This window comes from Sciurus carolinensis, chromosome 4 (genome assembly GCF_902686445.1).
Source record: "Sciurus carolinensis chromosome 4, mSciCar1.2, whole genome shotgun sequence".
NCBI lineage: Eukaryota > Metazoa > Chordata > Mammalia > Rodentia > Sciuridae > Sciurus > Sciurus carolinensis.
Window position 1 is genome coordinate 112,696,648 of NC_062216.1, and position 18,706 is coordinate 112,715,353.

General features: G+C 45.4%; 1 protein-coding gene across 1 annotated transcript; it reads right to left on the reverse strand.

Moving 5' to 3' along the window:
- Positions 1-1,008: 1,008 nt before the first annotated feature.
- LOC124982483 (keratin, type II cytoskeletal 72) lies at positions 1,009-13,700 on the reverse strand. Its single transcript, XM_047549207.1, has 9 exons — positions 13,245-13,700; positions 11,564-11,778; positions 7,320-7,380; positions 6,833-6,928; positions 5,916-6,080; positions 5,223-5,348; positions 2,948-3,168; positions 2,286-2,320; positions 1,009-1,575 (listed from the first exon to the last, which is right to left on the reverse strand). The coding sequence occupies exons 1-9, from the start codon at positions 13,698-13,700 to the stop codon at positions 1,385-1,387; spliced, it is 1,566 nt and encodes a 521-aa protein (XP_047405163.1). The 3' UTR covers positions 1,009-1,384.
- Positions 13,701-18,706: the final 5,006 nt, after the last annotated feature.

An 18,706-nucleotide genomic window follows, 5' to 3' on the forward strand; every position in this document is an offset into this window, starting at 1 on the left:
AATGAGCCACTGTTTGATATATAAAGTAGATGCAGATGCATCCATAGCATCAAGACATACAGGCCACACACTTGAGGGTGAAAATGAACTTGGCTAGGGTAGAGGAAAGCAGGGCCACTGTGAGGGAGTAGGACTGTGGGGCGGGGGTAAGGAAAAAGAAGGAACAACACCACATAAAAATAAACAAAAAATAAAGGTTAAATTTTAAAAAAAATGGGAAGTTGTACTTCGTGTCTGTATAATATGTCAAAATACATTCTACTGTCATGTACAACTAAAAAGAACAAATAAAAAAAGAATACCAAAAATGATTTTTTTAAAAAAGTTCCAACTTCTGACAGTCCCAGCACATAACAGGTGCTATTACCCATCTCACAGGGCCATTTTGTAGAAGAGGTGACACAGTGCCTAGGAACCACTGAACCCGCCCAGTAAATTTCAACCATGTACAGGATCAGCTAGCACCCAAGGGCTGCCTGGCTAGAACCAGAGAGGAAAGATCCACAGGAGGCTGGGGACACCAAGGGAGGCAAGAGTCAGACCAAGAAACTTTAGGGTGAGGCAAAGGCCAACATCCTGGGCAACAGAGTTCACTCTGAGAACCAGTGACCCTAGGGTTTGGATCTGGTATGTCCCCACCAAAATTCAGGTTGAAATTTGATCCCCAATGTGGTGGCATTGAGAAGTGGGGTCTTGGGAATGTGACTAGGTCAAGAGGGTACCACCCTCATGAATGGATGAATGTCTTTCTTTTAGAAACTGGATTAGTTCCTCCAGAGCAGGTTGTTATAAAGTGAGTCTGGCATCTCCCCTCAACCTCTCTCAGTCACGTGCTCCATCCACACATGCCCAGTTCCCCTTTCCACTTCGCTGCCATGATGGGATGCAGCATGAGGCCCTCACCAGAAGACAAACAGATGCTTGGGCCATGTTCTTGGACCTCCAGAACCGTAAGTCAAGATAAACCTCTGTTTTTTACAAATTACCCAGACTCAGGCATTCTGTTATAGCAATAGAAAACAGACTTTATTGCAGAAGAAACAGAGAACAGGACACAATCCCAGTCAGGAGACAAAGAGAGCTCCTTGGCAGTGAAGACCCAAGAAAAGAACCCTGAAAGGGGATTGCAGCTGGCTGCAGCCAACCTCCTGGGGGTGTGCACTCTCTCTGCACGTGGGTCAGTTAAGCAATGAAAAGTGACCAGGAAAGAGGCGCCTGACCTTCCCACATCAGAGTATGGCCCCACTGAGGACAACAGGGAGAGAAGATGGAATTGGGATTATGGTGACAGGAAAAGCATTTCCTGAGTTGGAAAGGGGACCCTGGGAAGGAGAGGGAGGAGGTGGATGGCTTCTTCAGCCTTTGCAGAGTCGCCACCTGCCCATCATCTGGAAGCCTTTTTGGTTGCACAGCTGCTACCCGAGGTTTTGGCAAGGGAATCCTTGAGCTCGCTGCCACAGCTGCCTTTGGTCTTGACCTCCATCGCCACAGGTTTGTAGCTGTAACTGCTCGAGGTGCCAAAGCCCACACTGAAGCCGGCCCCTCCTGCGCCTGCATTGGTGCTGCTGATGACAGCTGTAAGGGCAGAAAGAAGACCCCATCCCCAGTCGGCCGGGTGCCCTGGACCACTCCTTCAGCATGCGCTCTCTCTTGTTCACTCCCTCCTGAGTTTACCAAGAGATTTTCATGAGCCACTGATATGTGGCTTCATTTTTCATGTACTTAGTCCCATATTTTCAAACTTTTCCTAGTGGTCTGTGAAAATTTATCAAATCAGAATTTCAGCTCTTAGCAGACAGGACTCTTACCAGGAACGTCCCCACAGATAGGACCAAATGATGACAGGCACTTCACGGAGGGAGGCCTTCTGGTTGCTGCTGATGCTGAAAGGGGCTGCTGGGAGTCTCCCTGCCTCTCTATGCAGCACCTCCCCAGCCCGCTCCCCAGGGCTGAAGTGTGGAGGGGGTTGTTTCATGAGTCAGCTTTCAGGTCCCCCTTAACTCCTTTTCCTGAAATCTAGGGCCTTTATGTTGGCCTAACCTCAATCAGGAAAGAAGGTAGCCATTAATGTTCTTCTAGCCAACAACTGGGTTATACACTGTTGGGTATCACTGAATTTTTCTATAGGTTGCACTTTTGTATTTCATAATATTATTATTCTCCATCCATCATTTCCCTTCAGTTACTAAAGCCAGTTCCCTGACTTCTGTTTCATGTCCTGGGATTAAAAGGACAGACTTTTGGTAAGATGAGGAAGGGTAGAACTGGGCTTTGCAGGTACTTACAGATGCTCACGGAATTTGGGTATTCACCAGACATCCTGCAAAGGGAGAAGAAAACAGGTAAATCTTTCATAAATAATTTCCCCATCTGTGAATTAACCTCTCCTCTCAGAACACGCCCTCCAACCCCATCCCAGCCTGCCTTCTTCCCATATCCTAGGGGGGCCTCTCAAGAAACGGAGGACTAAAGTGAACACTGTTGTAGGGAGTCATTCTTCATCACAGGCATTGGGATTATCTCTTCTGCAAGACAGCTTTGCCTTCGGTCCCCTCTAGTTATGCCATTGGTCTTAGACAATTAAGAAGAAGGAGCCCACATCCTCACTGGGCCCTAGGCTTCCCCAAAGTGACCTTGAACTTGAATAACTCTTGGGAGGCCATCTTGCTCCCCCTCTCCAAGCCGGATGAAGAACCAGAGGATGATGCTGTTTCTCAAACACTGCTGATATTGATACTCCTCGTCCCATGAATTCTTTGGGATTTTTACTACTTGGTCCTTCTTGTTGTCTAATTTCAGCCTTCCCGACCATGTGGCAAGCCCATCTGCTTATGATTTAGTCTGTGGGAACTGAACAGAACTAAACTGTTTGCCTTCAGACAAACAGTAGGAATACTTTACAAAGAAGAGAGAAAACTGCCCCAGGCAGAAGGTATCTACCCCTCACCTGCTCTCCTCGCCCTCCAGCAGCTTGCGGTAGGTGGCGATCTCAATGTCCAGGGCCAGCTTCACGCTCAGGAGCTCCTGGTGCTCCCGCATCATCCGGGCCAGCTCCTCCTTGGCCTGCTGCAGGGCACCCTCCAGCTCGTCCAGCTTGGCCCGGGCGTCCTTCAGGGCACAGTCACCCCTCTGCTCGGCGTCAGCAATGGCCGTCTCCAGACTGGAGCACTGGTGACAAACAGATTTAGCACTTTAAGTCAGAGCCCCGTTCTGACATCTTGCTTGGGCAATGGCCACTCCAGTGGCCCTGACTGATAGCAAATGCTTTCAGATCCTCCAGGTTGATCCAACTTGGGACATCACTAGAGGTGAGTCAATCCTTCCCCTGACTCCAGGCACGATCACCCCAGCTGATGCCTCAGCATCTGAAGATGAAAGTAATGGTTTTTACAGGTGACAAACTCCTGCTGTTAGGTAAAATCAGGTAACCTGCCGGAGGACACTGCAGATGGGGATGCGTGCTGACATGCATGTAAAAGCTCCCAGGGCCTTCTTGAGACTTTTGTCGGGACATGTTCTGGTCACTCAATGTTTGGTGGGATCTAAGGACCAGGCTTCTTTGTGGAGTGCCCCCTTTCTGTGAAGGCAAGTTTGCTTCACACCCAGGAAAACAGCAACTGATCCAAAGGCCAAATGGATTTCTAGAATGTCGTCCAGCTGGCACCACCTCTTCTGCTAAGCAGCCCCCAGACTGCCCACTCTCACAGCATTTTGAGTAAGTACCTCACAGCCTTGAGGAGATGACCAGGACCCAGTTGCATAACCACAGAAAACCATGTCTCATCCTCGGGACTATGGAGGGCTAGTCATTTAGAGGATGGTAATAATAACTCCATCCCCTGAATTCAAATTGTCCTCTGCCCTTTTTAACTGAACAAGACCCCAGGATGAACCCAGGGCACCTCAAATCTTAGGTCTTATGAATGCAGTGTGAATTGAGAGGACATGAAATCTTGGCATTCTTTGAAACAAATGTCACATGGATTCTGGGGACACCAAATGCCAAGAGGCTAATGTGAAACTGTGAGCTTCTTTGAGAAGGGTAAGAAAGACCCTTGGCTGAGGGCTCTCAAAAGGAGACTTGATGGGGACCAAGTGGCACAAAGGATCCCCACATGTTTACTACACAGACATCTTCCCTGATCCCCAGAGCACAGTGACATTCTGACCTTAAGTCACTTTCTGGTAATAACCTCATGGAACTGTGAGCACACAGAATTTGATCAGCTAGACACCATCATCAGATGCCAAGGGGGGCTTCAGCACCACGTTTTTTTCTTGCATTTATACATATCTTGATTAAACAAAGAACTTAAATAAGTTCTTATTTAATTCTAAGTTCTTCTTCTTCTTCCCAGAGCGATGAGCCTACTACACAGAGTAACAGTAGTGTGCGTGCACATGCTCAAGAGGAGCAGGTGGAGGAGGATGTGAAGGGCAGGGAAATGGGGCAACTTGGCCTGCCCAGGCTGCGAGAGCCTCGGATCCTTGCACAGGTCTCCACAAACTTTGGAAAACTCCTGGGTTTGCTGGCTTCAGAAGCACAGGTGAGGTGGCCAGGAGTGGTCACAATCATGCTCTCCCAAAGATGGGGAACTGAGTGCAGAGCCTGCCACATGGCAGCACTGTAGGGAACCTACCCCCCAGCCCTAAGCTGAGTCTAAGGAAGGAGATGATTTCTTCCCAATTTTGTTCCAAAATTAACCGCAGATTCTCCTTCCTCCAACAAGGAATGACCATGTCAAACCTTAAAAAGGCTTCCTTTTACCTTCAGCATCAGGTCTAACCCACTGCCTGACTTAGAAGGTGTCCAGAATCTGCCTACCCATACCTCCTGGTTTCCGGTCGCCTTGCTGCGTTGCAGGTCTTTTGCTCCAGGGAAGCCGCCCCTGCACATGTGCCATGCACATCCCTACCTCCTTCCATGTCTCCTGCTGGCTCCTTCAGCTGGACACCTTTCCCTCGTCCCTTTGCCTCCCTTCCAGTGCAATCCCACCTCCTGCAGACAGCTTCCCCAACCCCTCTGGATTCCCATGGCACTTACAGCACACACTGTGCTGTGCAGAATGCCCTATGGTCCCCACGAGCTCCATCCTCCTCTCCTGATAAGTTGTGAATTCTTGGGGGGTGGGGGAACCATGTCTTACCTTTCATTCATATTCTGTCTTGTCCAGATTGGTGCTCAATAAACCCCATTCACTGATTCATTTCATAGAACCCACCTGCTTCTTCACATTCCCTATTTCCGAGTGGATCCTCTGGACCAGTCGGTTGAGCTCAGAGATCTCTGTCTTGGTGAGCTTGAGGTCATCCCCATGCTGGCCTGCTGCAACCTGCAGTTCCTGGATCTGAGGTTGGATGGCAAGAGAAGGGGAGCACAGGTCAGACAGAATTCACCTGCTGAGGGGTGCTCGGCACAGGGACGGTGACCCCATGCATTCTCATTATTGAAGTGATAGGAGCGCAAGAGAAGGAGTGGGGGGGAGGGGGCTGGAAACGCTTTTCTCCTGGAAGGATGGGCCCTACCCTAATTCAATAGGATTCCTGGGTTCTCAAACATGAGAGCCTTGGCAGAGTTCGAATTTTTCTGTCCTCATTTTGCCTAAGTTGGAAACAAGAAGAAAATCTGAAATATATGGATTATTCATAGACATGATATCTATCAGGGTTGTAGCCTCAGCATTCAGTCAAGGGCCATGTCAGGGGAAAGGCTAAGTCCCATGTGTATTCCTAACACATGCCAAGACTGTGGTTGATCTCCCTGGGCCGTGGGGAGACATTTCCACACACATGCACATACACATCAAGCACTCGCAAGCACATACACACATGCATGCTCACGCGTGCACATAAGCATGCCTGACGCAGTGCTAGCTGCTGTTACTGGGCTTTGGCACACCTGACACCCAGCTCACCTTGCCCTGGTACAGGGCCTCAGCTTCAGCCTTGCTCTTCAGGGTGGTCTCCTCATACTGGGCACGGACCTCATCAATGATGCTGTCCAGGTCCAGCTGCCGATTATTGTCCATAGACAGGACGACAGATGTGTCACTGATATGGGACTGCATCTGAGCAATCTCCTGGAGGACAGTTGTGGGAGAGGAACCAGTTAGGGGATCCCTGTGCAGGAACCACTTCTCCTGAGCCTTCCTGGGCAAATGTCTTGCGGCCCCTCCTGCCATCTGCAGGGTGGGGTCTGCCTCAGCAACACCGCTGCCTGGCATGAGAATAGGCCCTCGAGCTCCAGACTCAGGTGGTGGGACTCCTCTCTAACATGCCCTTGGGCCTCTCCCATCCCTCTCCACTCTTCCTCAAAAACCAGCAATGCCACCTTGCCCCACAGAATCAAGCCACTCTTCATGTGGCACTTATAGGCCTCAATGGAATGACTGCCTTTCCCCTCTCCAAGCTTCCGCTTCCTCCCACACCCTTCATGCTTTGAGAGCAGGCTTCTGAATCTTCACTTTTTCTGCCCCTTCAGACAGGAACACCAGGCCCTTCCCAGCACCACTGAACTCTTCCTCCTCTCTCCAGGCTCCTGGATGGCCCACGCAGGACTCTCCATGCCTGCCTCCGCTCTTTCAAAGCTCCTGTGCATGTTGATTTTCCTGCCAGGCCATGAACTCCTGGAGGACAGGGATCATTCCCTCTTCCTCCTGGCCTCCTCAAAGCCTTGGTCACTGCTTAGCGCCCAGTAAGGTCTTGGCAAATATCACCTGGACCAAGTTAAAGACTTTTTCCTCCCAACCCTTAGCTACAAGCCCTTGACCAGGTGCTAGAAGTCACCTGCAAGAACCACAGCCCATAAAACAGAAGCCAGCAAAGCCCTTACCCCTTCATAGAGGTCCTTGAAGAATTTGATGTCCTCTGTCAAGGAGTCCACCTTGGCCTGGAGCTCGACCTTGTTCATGTAGGCCGCATCCACATCCTGAGGTACACAAGACAGACAGACTGCCTAAGACAGGCAGTTACCCTCCCCGCCCTGCCCTCCCTGCCACAAAGAGCCTCAGCTCCCTGGCTCTCTCAACCTCCCTGACCTCATGCTTTGGGAATGATCCAATTCCTGAAAGCAAACCAACTCAAGGGCAGTACAATAGCCACTCCAGAAGAATAGCAGAATGCCCGGATTTAAGCTGGCACGCTCTAGGAGCAGCACACAGCCCAGGAAGGGACTTAGTGCAAGGAGCTAAGAAGTTAAAATCCCAGTCACCCCTGCCCAAAGGACGGCATGAGGGTCCCTTTCCTCATCCCATGAACATCACTGTGCCAGGCCGTCAGGACCCTCTAGGCGTCTTCCAGTCCTACCCAGGCCCTCTCACCTTCTTCAGCATCACGAACTCATTCTCAGCAGCAGTGCGTCTGTTAATCTCCACCTCGTACCTGTTAGGACAATGCAGCTGTGTAAACCCTCACCGAGCAGTCAGTGATCCCCTGTATGCCATGAGTCGGGTGGAGACCAGAAACTCCTGGTGCACACATAACAGTCCCAAAAGGCATGTGGGCAATGGCAGGCTCACAGGCCACTTCCAGCTCCTCAGTCTTCCCTAAAATGATTCACCTGAGAAAGCACCAGAGGTGGAGGGTCACCCAGATCTACCTTCCCACCTTCCTCTTGCAATTGGCTGCTCCTGTGTCACAGCAGAAAGGCACACGCCTTTATATGGCGCTAGGGCTGTGGGTGCCAAAGTCCCCCCAGGCACAAAACAAAAGCTGTATGTTGTATCTGTTTCTTACACAATTTTTCTGTTCCAGGCAAAGCGAGATCTTAGAAACAGTGTTTGGGGGGACATATTCACACATATTCACACAGACATATTGTAGATTGGAGAGGGAAGATTATGGATTTTTTTATTTAAACAAACCACCTTTCCCATCCCTTACTATGGTCAAAGAATGTATTATAGGACATTTGTTAGACAAAGAATTTGAGCATTGGTAAAAATAATAATAATAATAATATCAATAATAACGATAATATAGGGCAGGGGTGTGTGGCTCAGTGGTGGAGTCCTTGCCTGGCATGTGTGAGGCACTGGGTTCAATCCTCAGCACCACATGTAATACATAAAATAAAGATATGATGTCCATCCACAACTAAAAATACTACTACTACTACTAATAATAATGATAATATAAAATGTCATATATGTATAAATTAAAGTATTTAGGCTTATAAAGAAAGTCTGCAAGATGATAGGACATGAATGAACTTTAAGGGCATTATGCTAAGTGACATAAACCAGTCACAAAAAAATAAATATATATGATTCCATTTATATGAGGTTCTTAAAGTAACAAATCATACAGATGGGAAATAGTATGATAGTTGCCAGGGACTAGAAGGCAGAAAAGCTTTCTGGAAATTTGGAAGACAAATGGCTTTATTGACTAGGAAACAATTCTTTTTTGCAAATCAGATGGTTTTCAATTAAAAAAAAAAAAAGAAGGGAAGGGAGGGGAATGAGAATAAGAAAGACAGTAGAATGAATCGGACATAACTCTCTCCTCTGTTCATATATGAATACACAACCAGTGAAACTCCCGTGAAGGACTACAAAAAAAAAGAAAGAAAAGCCTGCTTTGTCAGCTGATGGATTATTAAAAGTGATTTATAATGAATAATCATTAATGTGGTTTTAACATGTAATCATTCTTCTAAGAATGATATGTGGGGTATTTTATAGGCAGTTGGGAATCAGTGAGCAAAACAAATATTTCTGTCCTTAAGAAGCACAGTAAGGCAAACTATAAATAAATCAATTACACAGAATACTGGAAAATGATAAGAAAGGAAAAGCAGAAAAACTTGGAACACATCCAGAAATATGAAGAAGACAACTCTCACAAAAAACTCTTTACAATCTATTTGTATGATTAAAGTCTCCCAGAATTTACCTAGAAATGAAAATAATATTGGACTAGAATCCTACATAATTCTAACAAGAATCAACCTCCTCCATGGGTAACTAAGCCAGATAGAAGAAAATCAGCCTTGTTCAACTCATTAAGAAATCTATATCCACTGGGGAATGATACTGGTCAAATTATATTGTTATATTGTGTGCATGTATAAATAAGTAACAACAAATCCCACCATTATAACAATTATAATTCACCAATAAAAATGCAGAACAAATAAAAATAAAATTTAAATTTTTTTCTGAATTTTTAAAAAACTTTTATGTCTTAGTTAACAAAAAGAGTAATACATTTTGTGATCTGGATAACTCAATGCAGAATAAATTCTAAGCATTTAAAAACTCATGGTCATAAGAAAGAAACTTTCTAAAATTTCAAGTTATATGTATATTTTATGGTAGTGAGCATAGTCAGTAAAAGACATAAAGGCATAAAAATATATTACATTGTAATCAAATGATATGGGGAAAGTGGCATGAAACTGTGAGTTCCAATGGGGAAAAAAGGTCAAGGTAGAATTTATAATTTTTAAAGCAGAACTTTTTCATTAACTTTTTAGATGAAGGAAGGTGGGTATTAAACTGCTGTGGCACCTAGATGCAAGTGGATATATTTTAATTTATTTATTTTGATTCATTGTAACCAAACAGGGTAAAACTTATTTCTCTGGTTGCACATGAAGTAGAGTCCTACCATTTGTGTAATCATACATGTACATAGGATAATGATGTTTGTCTCAATCTGTTATTTTTAAATGATGGTGTAGCCAATATAATTCTAAATGGCAATACATATAATATGCTTGAAATTACAGCCTTTGCAACTACTTAAATTTATAATAATTTTTAGGAGTCAATTTTTTTAAAAATGTGAGGATTTTTTTTAAATGGTGAACTTTTAAAGATTATTTTAAGGAGAAAAACCTCAGAGTATACAGTGATGCTAACGACACACTGTCTTTTAGAAACTCATAGTTTAATGGGAAGGTAAATGCACAAAAAATGTTAATTCAAGGATGATTTATGATTAGGAGCTCCTATGCAATGTCATAACAGGCACCAAAAAAACACTGCCTAAGGACCCATAGATGGAAGAGATTAGGGACAAAGTTAATTTAAAATAATAGTAATAAATGCAAGTAATATTTAACCACATTTCTTCATGCTAAACATCATGTTAAACTTTTCAGTATTTCATTTAATTCCCACAATAGCCCTATAAGGTCAGTTCTATCCCAATTTTACAAATGATACAAAAGACATTAAGAGACTTGGCCAAGGTTATAATATTAGTTAATAGTGAAGCTAGGATTCAAATCCAAGACTTTGGCATTGGGGAAACAATATCTTATATTTGTGTTGTACTTTGACTCTTTTAAGAGCTTTCAGTACATAACTATCAGGCTTTATCTTCTCAACAGATTTTTTCAGGTGGTGAGGCAGACTTCAGCATTTGATTTTGGGTTGGGGGTACTGGGGATTAAACCCAGGGTTACTTTGCCACTGAACTACATCCCAAGTCTGAGTCTTTTTTTTTTTTTTTTTTTTTTTTTGTGGGTGGGAGGCAGAGTCCCACTAACTTACCTAGAACTTGGGACCCTCCTGAGTAAGTATCTGAGATTACATTTGCACACCACCACACCAAGCTCATGTGTGATTTTTATAAATTTTAATAAGTAAATTCACAGCGAATCAGGTTTATTCATGAGTTAATGGCAATTCTACAACTACAGACCCTCAACTTCTAAAAGGTACAGTCCCTGGAGGCCTCTGCCAGGGACTTCCAGCCTGTAGCCCCCTCCTTCTTCCAGACCCTTGTCAGACATCACTTGGGGTTCAATTCACATCTTAATTCCACTTGAACTCAGTTCATACTGTATTCATTTCCATAATCTGAAAGTATTGTATAAGTCTGTACTCACAATCAATGTGCTCTCTGGGGTCAGGGACCATGTCACTTCCCTTGGGGTCTCTATGCAGAGCCCAGGCCAGGGTTCTTTTTCAGAATAGGGTTGGACAGGCATTGAATATGGAGCAAGAGAAAGAATTCAGTCCTGATCGTCTCCACTTATCCCTAGAAATCCTGGCTCCTGGAAGCAAGCTTCCAAACTGTCAGGTCTCACTGAGCCTAGATATTTTACCCTCTCATTATTGGCTTAGCTCAGAGGGAGATACAATATGGGATTCCAAACCATTTTCACTTATTCTCTTTAAAGGTGAGATTCAATGACACACACATGCTTCAACATGAAGTGAGTCTTCATTTTTGCTTAGTTTTGGAATTTATTCTGGGATTGGTAGAGCATCTCACTTTCTAGGAACTGCCATGGAAAAACCTCAATCAGGAGAAACTACAAAGCCCCTTGGGTTGTCCATCTGATTATGAGTCCATTCTCTTTCCCCCATTCCTCCATTTCCATTGCTAGAAATTGAACACACATTTCCTGCAATTCAGAGTACCATTCTGGATAGATCCATTACTTTCTTAAGTCCCATTCTGTTTGGATGACTCTCCCTCCTCTGTGAGGAAGAAAACAGCAATGTTCTCAGCCAAGGAACTAAGAAGGCAAAAAGAGATTGACTTGAGATGGAAACCTCATCTGTAATCAGATTCTGCAGTGGCCTCTGCTCTGCCTCCCACTCACCTCTTCTTGTAGTCCTCCACCACGTCACGCATGCTTCTCAGTTCCGAGTCCAGCCTCACCCTGTCTCCAGAAAGCGTCTCCAGCTGCTTCCGTAGGGTGCTAATGCGGGCTTCATAAATGGACTCTAGGTTCTTCCTGCTGTTATTCAAGTCCAGCTGCTGCAGCAGGTTCCACTTGGTCTCCAGCACCTGGTTCTGCTGCTCTAGGAACCGCACCTGGAACCCAAAGTTGGTCAAGACTCAGAGTCTCCACATTGTTGCCTCTTGAGAATGGAGCAGAGAGGCTCATCAGAGGTGGAGTCAACCAAGGAGACATGCTCCAGAGGACAGGAAGTAAGACCCAGTTGAAAAGAAATCAGGAGGACTCAGCAAATGTGTCATCTGCCTCTGCCTCAGTGAGTTTTCATGTGACTGAGATAGTTTCTCCTGCTATGCTGGGAAAATGGGGAGGAGGCAGGGAGAAACAGGGACTGAGAAGAGACTGGAAAGTCACACTCATGGTCAGGATGCTCTTTCTCTCATGGAGACTAAATTTCTTGTTGTTCGAAGAGGGTTCTCACATCTTTACAAGGGATCCCTTCAACTTTAGTCCCTCTACTACCAGTATCACCAGTATCATCTTCTCACCTCTCTCTAAGCTTGGGGGACCCAAGGAAACATGCTCAGGAACAATACACCCAGAAAGAGGAAGTAGATGGTCCCTCTCCTCCAAAACAGTAGCTGTGTCTCTCACTCCTGGCCTCTGCCCTCCAGTCACCTTGCTCCTCCTCTTCCCTAGCATAGAGTGAGGAAGAGGTTCACCCTCAGCTATTTATCAACTTGGGCTCATTTCTTATCCTTCATATGTCTTAGTTTCCTCATCTGCAAAGCAGAATAATAACAGAATTATAGGTTGTGCATTGATAAACAAGTCCCTTGGGACAGCACCAGATGCTGAGTGATGTCTCCAAATGATGTCAGCTATTGTCATCATTATTAATGTCCCCATGTCACCACTCATGGTCTAGACCTGCTACTGCAGTGGAGACAAGAGAAACCCATTCCTGTCTCCTCCCATGCATTGAGGTCACTGCCACTGAAACTTGAGAGACACCTTCCCTATTACCCCCATTTCTGAGCACAATTCCTCTCCAAACACACAGAACTTGACTTGCCCTCCCAAATGTCCCCTCAGCATGATGCTTCAGTTTTCTGACTCTTCTCTGGCCTCTTCTGGAAAGCTGCCTGACTAACACACAGACCCCTCCTACCTTTTCATTTCTCCCCCATTCACCAAGCCTTGTGACATTCTCCAGCCTACATCACTCTAATGACTTGTCCTGGATGTCTGTTCCCATCTCCTTGAGCCATCAAAGTATCCATTCCACAAGCCTCCTGCCTCTGGGCATGTCCCCCACCCCTTCTCAGAGTCTTGTCTCACACAAGAAGGGAACAGGCTCCCCTGTACTGGGAGTGTGTGCCAGGCACTGTCCTAAGCACTATAAACATCCCTGCTGTTCATTACAACTCAATGGGGTAGGATCCATTACTGTGTCCATTTTACAGACAAGGAAAGGGAGGCTCAGAAAGGTATTAGCTAACCCCAGTTCACACGCAGCTCGTCAATAGGAGAACCGAGTACAGTGTACACTGCAGGGGAGGGCAGGGGCAATGCAGGGACAGGAGGATGTCCCAATACCCACCTTGTCGATGAAACAGGCAAACTTGTTATTCAGCGCCTTGATCTGCTCCCGCTCCTGGGCGCGCACCTTCTGGATCTCGGGATCCAGCTCCACATTGAGGGGGGCCAGGAGGCTCTTGTTGACGATGACCTGGGGAATGCCACCAGGAGGGCACACGGACGGACACGCGGGCCCCATTCCCGCGCTGCCAAACACTGTGCCCACGAATCCGCCCGGACGGCCGCCGACCGCACCCCCGTGGCCGAGGGCATAGCCGCCGCCCCGCGCGGCCGCACTGAGCGCCAGGCGCCGGCCGCCCCCTACGCAGAAGAGGCTCTTGCTGCCGAAGGAGGCAGCACTCTTGACCCCGGCACGGAACGAGGCGGGACTGCTGCTGAACCGGCTGGAGATGACAGCCGAGCAGCCACTGAAGCCCAGGCGCTCCCCGCCGGGGTAAAGAGTCAACTGGCGGCTCATGATGGCGAGGACTGTTCGCTGGGCAGTGCGGTGCGGGCAGGGCGGCAGACCAGGCGCAGACGGCAGCTGCTCTCTCCACACTGCTGGCCCCTTAAATAGCCCAGTGTGGCCGGCAGGCTGGAGTCACCCTAATTTGTATGTTGAGAACACCTTTTAGGTAACTTGGGGCCCCCTGGGTTCTTCATTTAGGAAATTAGCATCCGCTCCCCAAGATTTTTGTCTCTTCCACCTGAACTCTCCATGAATCCCCTATAAAATGGCCAGAACCCTGCATTTTCTTTGCTTACCTCCTGCATTATAATAATTTAACTACCTTATCTCCCCTTGCTGTCCTCCAATTACTGGGGTCATCACTGCCAAGATCTTCAGTGGAAGATTCCAGTGGATCTGGCCTGTTGGGTGTGGTACATGCCACAGATGTCCAGGCTGGTTCTGTATCAGAGGGGCATGTGCAAGATCAAGAATATTCCAGAAAATCATCCTAAACCCATTCCTTCTTGCCTCCCCAGGCCCCTGTAGGACAAGAGCTCCTCCTAAGCACCAAGGAGGATATCAGAGACTTGGGCCCCTCTGCAGGGGCCTCACTGCGACAGACTTCAGGTAACTGAAGTCTGGCTGGGGGTGACTTTGGGGCAAAACTAAAAGGTTTCTCCAGAAAAGCATTTCCAGATTAAGAATAGGGGAGATCCTTGCCAGGAAAGAGGAAAGATGGGGAGATGGCAGGGAAGGCTTTAGGCATGGTTTAGAAAATGCTCTTTCCTGAGGTCTTTTTGTTTGACTTTTGTTTTAAGAGAAAAAGAAGTTCATTCATTCAATCCCAGAAACCTCTGATCAGCACATTTCTAACCTAACATCTCTGAGTCACTGTCAAACTAGGAATAATAGGAAGGGTTGGGATAGACTCCTCAGATCCGAAATCCAGAACTGGATTCTAGAACTTCATTCCTTGTAAACTCCAGAAGATCTTTCTCTAGTTGAATCCAACTTCCTTTTCTCCAACTTCAATTGTCTTAGAGTCCTCTCGTCTCTGAGAAACAGCCCTCCTGTTCCCCTGACTCCAGTTGGAATTGTGCTTTATTAGTCTCAGTTCTCCACCTGTCTGCATCCTGGGCATGGGTTTCATTTCATCAAATAGATGAGGCCCATAAATTGACCCTTCCATCCCCCATGGTCCCAGTGCTAAACCGAGACCTGGGCACCAGGGACATTCAGGATGATTGTGAAGCAGAGTGCTTGGAACCGAGCCCATTGCTGTGCCTTAGTTATGCCCTAGAGCTTCCCTTCAGCCCTTATGGGGTAGCTAGGTGGCACCTGGGTGTAATTGCTGACACATCCTCCACTGAGCCAATCACAGGGCATAATAACAGCCAAGCTGTTTGCCCCATGGGGAACGAAGTGGTGGGACATCCATGTCGAGATGGCGCCAGACACAGATTGACAGATAGAAGAATCTGGGGTATCCCCAATGGGGAAGAGGGTGGACTCTGTACTGTCAGAGGAGGGGCTGTAGTTCATTCCCTGTGCAGAGGGGAGATCTGTGGGACCCACAGGCCCTTTAAGAAACAGGTTGTGCTTTTCATTATCTGATGGAATTTTCCCTTCACCCCGCAACTTTAGCCAGTTTTTTACTCACAGTCACAAGAAAGAGTTTAATTCTAGCCATTGAGAATAGGAAAGCAAGAAAAGGATTTGAATTGAAGACTATTTACATAGTATAGTCCTACAAAGGGAGTCTTTGAAGTCAACTTTTTTCTGGAAACTTTCTAAGAAGCTGAGACACCCATCCCTCTGGAACCAGAGTTCTTCTGCCCAAGGATAGAGAGCAGGTAAAATGAGGTTTTCTTATCTTCCCATTAGTGCTTCACTGGATAGATGAATCAGGAGCTCCTCAACCCCTGAGATCACCTTTATTACAGATTATGGAGAGACAGAAGTGACACACTCAGGTGTCAGAGGCACGTGACATGTGGGGATGTGGGCAGATCAAAGGTGGCTGAGCCTGGGAGGAGGGGTTCTCATGGCATCTACCTCTGATAGCTGCTTACTGTGTCACCTCAGGCCCTGGTGACCACCTCTGCCTTTGGTTCTTGGGTTACAGCAACCCCAGGATTGATAGTCTAAGCTCAGAACATCGCCCTTTGGAACCAGCACACCATAACAAAGATGGATGAAATTATTCTAAGCAGAGACTTACAAATGTGCTAATTAAACTGGGTCTCTTTTGTCCTGGAATGCTCATTTTGGGGAAAGTAATAGATATTGTATGGGGGGAAGTCTGAGGGCAGATTCTGTGCTAGATTAAAAAACATTAATCAAGTGTCTCATTACAGAACTTTCTAGAACCATTAATATGCTGATGGTCTGCCATTGTGGCTCAGTGATAGAGCACCCGCTGAGCATGTGTGAGGCACTGGGTTTGAACCTCAGCACTACATAAAAGTAAATAAAGAAAAATAAAGAAGAAATATCCTGAATACCGGAGGATTTTTAGGGCAGTAGAACTACTCTGTATGATACTCTAATGGTGGATACCATCATTATACATTTGTCCAAACTCACAGAATGTCCAACACCAAGAGTGAAACCCAACATAAACTATGGATCCTGAGTGATGATGATGTAGGTTCATCAGCTGTGGGGATGTTGATAAGGGGGGAGGTTACACTCATGTGAGAGCAGAGCTACGTGGGAAATCTCTACACCTACCGCTCAGTTTTACTATGAACCTGTAACTGCTCTAGCATTTTAAATCTCTATGTAAATATACAAATGCGTGGCGTGGATGGATACTACTAAACTCTGTTAACAAGCAAACAGTACTTAGTGCTTTCGGCTGTACCAGAAGGCGTTACAGACCTCATCTTTTCCACAGGCAGTGAATTCAAAATAAGATTGTGAAATTATTTTCCTACTTTTTAATATTTCTGATTTGTACAACCTGAGCATATAATGTTTTTATAAATGAGCTATTTTAAAACAAAACTAGAGAATAAGGAGAAAGAAAGCTGATTCTTATATCAGAAATAAGTACTCCATCTCACCCCAATTAGAATAGCGATTATCAAGAATACAAGCAACAATAGGTGTTGGAGAGGATGTGGGGAAAAAGGTACACTCATACATTGCTGGTGGGACTGCAAATTAGTGCAGCCACTCTGGAAAGCAGTGTGGAGATTCCTTAGAAAACTTAGAATGGAACCACCATTTGACCCAGCTATCCCACTCCTCGGCCTATACCCAAAGGACTTAAAATCAGCATACTACAGAGATATAGCCACATCAATGTTCATAGCTGCTCAATTCACAATAGCCAGATTGTGGAACCAACCTAGATGCCCCTCAATTGATGAATGGATAAAGAAACTGTGGTATATAGATATACAATGGAATATTTCTCAGCCATAAAGAATAATAAAATTATGGCATTTGCAGGCAAATGGATGCAGTTGGAGAATATCATGCTAAGTGAGATAAGCCAATCTCAAAAAACCAAAGGACAAATGATCTCACTGATAAGCAGATGATGACACAAATAGGGGGTGGAAGGGGGCAAGAATGGAGGAAGGAGGGACTCTATAGAGGGATAAGAGGGGTGGGAGGGATGGGGGAAGAAAAAAAATAACAGAATGAATCAAAAACTATTACCCTAGGTAAATGTATGATTATACAAATGGTATGCCTCTACTTCATGTACAAACAGAGAAACAAGATGTATCCCATTTGTTTACAATAAAAATGAATTAAAAAAAAAGAAATAAAGTACTTTTTATTTAAAAAAAACTCATTGTTTTCAAAACCTGCTTTTAGCCATAGAGCCCTCTATGCTCAAGTATCCTTAATGGAACTAGGTTTTCAAGGCATATACTTTAAGAAACACTGAACGAGGTATCATCTAACCACTAAATAGACTTAAATTCCCTGAGTTCAAACAGACTTGCACCTTGGAAGTCTTGTTAAGGAAGTCAGTACCTGAACCCACATGTTGAAGAGAGTGTTGGGCCTACATTTTCTTGTAGTAGGCACAGGGTCTCATGTCTAATGCCTCGGTCCTTGATCCACTTTGAGTTGAGTTTGGCACAGGGTGAGAGATAGGGGTTAAATTTTATTCTCCTACATATGGAGTTCCAGTTTTCTCAGCACCATTTGTTGAAAAGGCCATCGTTTCTCAACGTATGTTTTGGCACCTTTGTCTAGTGTGAGATAACTAGGGCTCGTCTCTGTGTCTTCAATTGTGTTCCACTGGTCTTCATGTCTATTTTGTTGCCAATACCATGCTGTTTTGTTACTTTAGCTCTATAGTATAATTTAAGATCTGATATTGTGATGCCTCCTGCTTCACTTTTCTAACTAACGGGAATTACTTTGAATCTACACAGCACTTTTGTTCGTATGGCCATTTTGACAATATTAATTCTGCATATTCAAGAACATGAGAGTTTTTTCCATCTTCTAAGGTCTTCCTCAATTTTTCTTTAGTGTTCTATAGTTTTCACTGTAGAGGTCTTTCACCTCTTCTGTTAGATTGATTCCAAAGTTTTGTTTTGTTATTTGTTTTTGTTTTTGAGGCTATTGTGAATGGGATGGTTTTATTAATTTCTCTTCCAAATGATTTATTATTGGAGTATAAAAACACAATTGATTTATGAGTGTTAATTTTGTATCCTGCTACTTTGCTAAATTCATTTATGATTTCTACACGTTTTCACCTGGAGGATTTTGGAAATACAAAGGAGATATAACATGAAGCCTGATCTAGTTAATGGCCATCTGTCTAGGGTTATATTGTCAAAACCAAAGAGAGAATATCTGTATGGACTTCAGAGACAACGTCTAGCATCCTCCCCGCACTGGCCAAGGGAAAAACAAATCCTCATCCTGGTGATGGCACGGGGTCTGTGGGCTGAGCAGGCTTATGCCAGAGGCTGCCGGAGCAAATGGCCTCACACTCCTCCTCATTTGCCAGCCTCCAATGAGATTCCAAGGGACTTCGATTCATGTTATTAGCA